Here is a 1,673-nt window from a genome sequence, read left to right as displayed (position 1 = left end):
CACTCGTTGGGTGGATTGTCACAGTCAGGAAGTGGTACAGGTGGAATATCAGTGGGTTCAGGTAGCTTCAGCAGCATGATGTCATGGTCTCTAAAGATCTCAGGTGTGGCTGGTATATACACTCTATCTTCTGGATGTAGGTGTCCACCTAAAACTGCTACAATAGTCCTACAAGTAAAAGATAGAGAGAAACATCAGTGAACTACTATAGATGCATCGTAGCGTAACATTAGTTACTGAACATGAACATTATCAATGCTTTCTCCATAATGTGACTGCTGTAGTTTTCCATCAGATCACTACTGACTGCTGCTTTCAGACTGACTTCAGGAATGAGAAACATGGTGACTAGTTTTAAAGTCAAGTTGTCACTTTCTCACCCTCTTGGTTTGAAGCAGTGAGCTGCAGTCAGAATCCACCGGTCACTGATCAGAGAGCCGCCACAGAGGAACTCATGGGTACCATTGTAGATTTCTAAAACCACATGGTACTGACGCTCGTCATTGGCACAATCTCGACCTCCGAGGATTCTCTTCTGCAGATCCACCACCGTGCCCACTGTGACACCTGAAACACAAAGTCCTCCATCATTGTGAGTTAGAACAGAAAACAGCAATTCACTTTGAAGGAACTTGATATAAACTTAGTGACTCACCGACCCACAGCACAACGAGAAGAGACGTAAGACAAGCCATCGCTGTCGTTCTCCTTCTGGACTGCCCTCCTGGTGTGAAAGTGTTGGCTTTTTAAGTCTCTTCACACCATCCTGTTGGCCTTTGAGCCACCAATCACATCGCAAAGTTTTACTGAGAAGATCTGCACATTCATGATGATGTGTGATCTTCATCAATTGTTGAGTCTCCACAGTAACGAGAGTAACAGTCAACAATCTTAGCCAACTTATTCATTCTATTAGATAAATGATGAGTTAAAACATGTATAGTTCATCTAGATTTTAGAGGAGGGTAGAAACAATTGCTCCCCTCATTGCATACGTTGGCTGTGTTGTGTTACATGGCAGCTCTGCTACGATTTCCAAAAGTTTATGTTGTATTTTATGAATCTGATGTCACCCAGCATCTTAACACGGCCACATAATTTAGAGACAGCAAAGTAAATATATATTCATATATTTTCCCCATAAAGTTTCATAAGTTGAATAAAGCGACTTACTAAAGTGCAGCTCATTAGGATTTCTTAACAATACAGAGATCCATATTTTTGTATATTGTTTCATATTGTTTCCAGTCAAAGGTGTTTTCTTTAAAACCACTTAGAGAGCTTGTGCTGTTTTTGATTCTTCATCATGAGTTGCCGATTGAACAATAAGATTTCAGATGATAAGCAGAAGGAAGAGAGATCTGTCATCGTCGCAGCTGAAGTAAGAAGAGGAAGATGTGTTTCAAAAGAGAGAAAACGTGTTTTTCTTTGCAGGTTATTTGCATTAAAATGACCCAAGTCCTTCAATGTTGTCCACTCAGTATGGTCGTTTCTCACGGCTTGTTAATTCAGTACTTTAACCTGAACTTTTACTTCAGTCCAATCCAGTTTCTTGGAGTCAAACCATGCGTGTGGACTGGAGGACCGAGCTGGTGGTCCATTGTTAAATAAGAGCAACCCTCCAACTATCTGGGTATCAGCCTCCTTGTGAACGCTTCCAGCAGGTTGCTAGA

The 1,673-nt window shown here is 41.3% G+C and overlaps 1 protein-coding gene across 1 annotated transcript; it reads right to left on the bottom strand.

The window, feature by feature from the left end:
• Positions 1-22: 22 nt before the first annotated feature.
• LOC116380742 (anionic trypsin-2-like) lies at positions 23-695 on the bottom strand (the record flags this gene model as incomplete). The annotated part of the gene is made up of 3 exons (XM_031842620.1): positions 656-695; positions 381-567; positions 23-168 (listed from the first exon to the last, which is right to left on the bottom strand). Coding segments are annotated over exons 1-3 (373 nt in total), but the record flags the coding sequence as incomplete, so codon positions are not given.
• Between the last annotated feature and the right edge of the window lie 978 nt (positions 696-1,673).

This window comes from Anarrhichthys ocellatus, unplaced genomic scaffold, assembly GCF_004355925.1.
Source record: "Anarrhichthys ocellatus isolate YVR2014 unplaced genomic scaffold, GSC_Weel_1.0 scaffold8611, whole genome shotgun sequence".
NCBI classification, from domain to species: domain Eukaryota; kingdom Metazoa; phylum Chordata; class Actinopteri; order Perciformes; family Anarhichadidae; genus Anarrhichthys; species Anarrhichthys ocellatus.
Note: the sequence above shows the minus strand (reverse complement) of the source record. Positions and strands in the feature narration are given on the sequence as shown.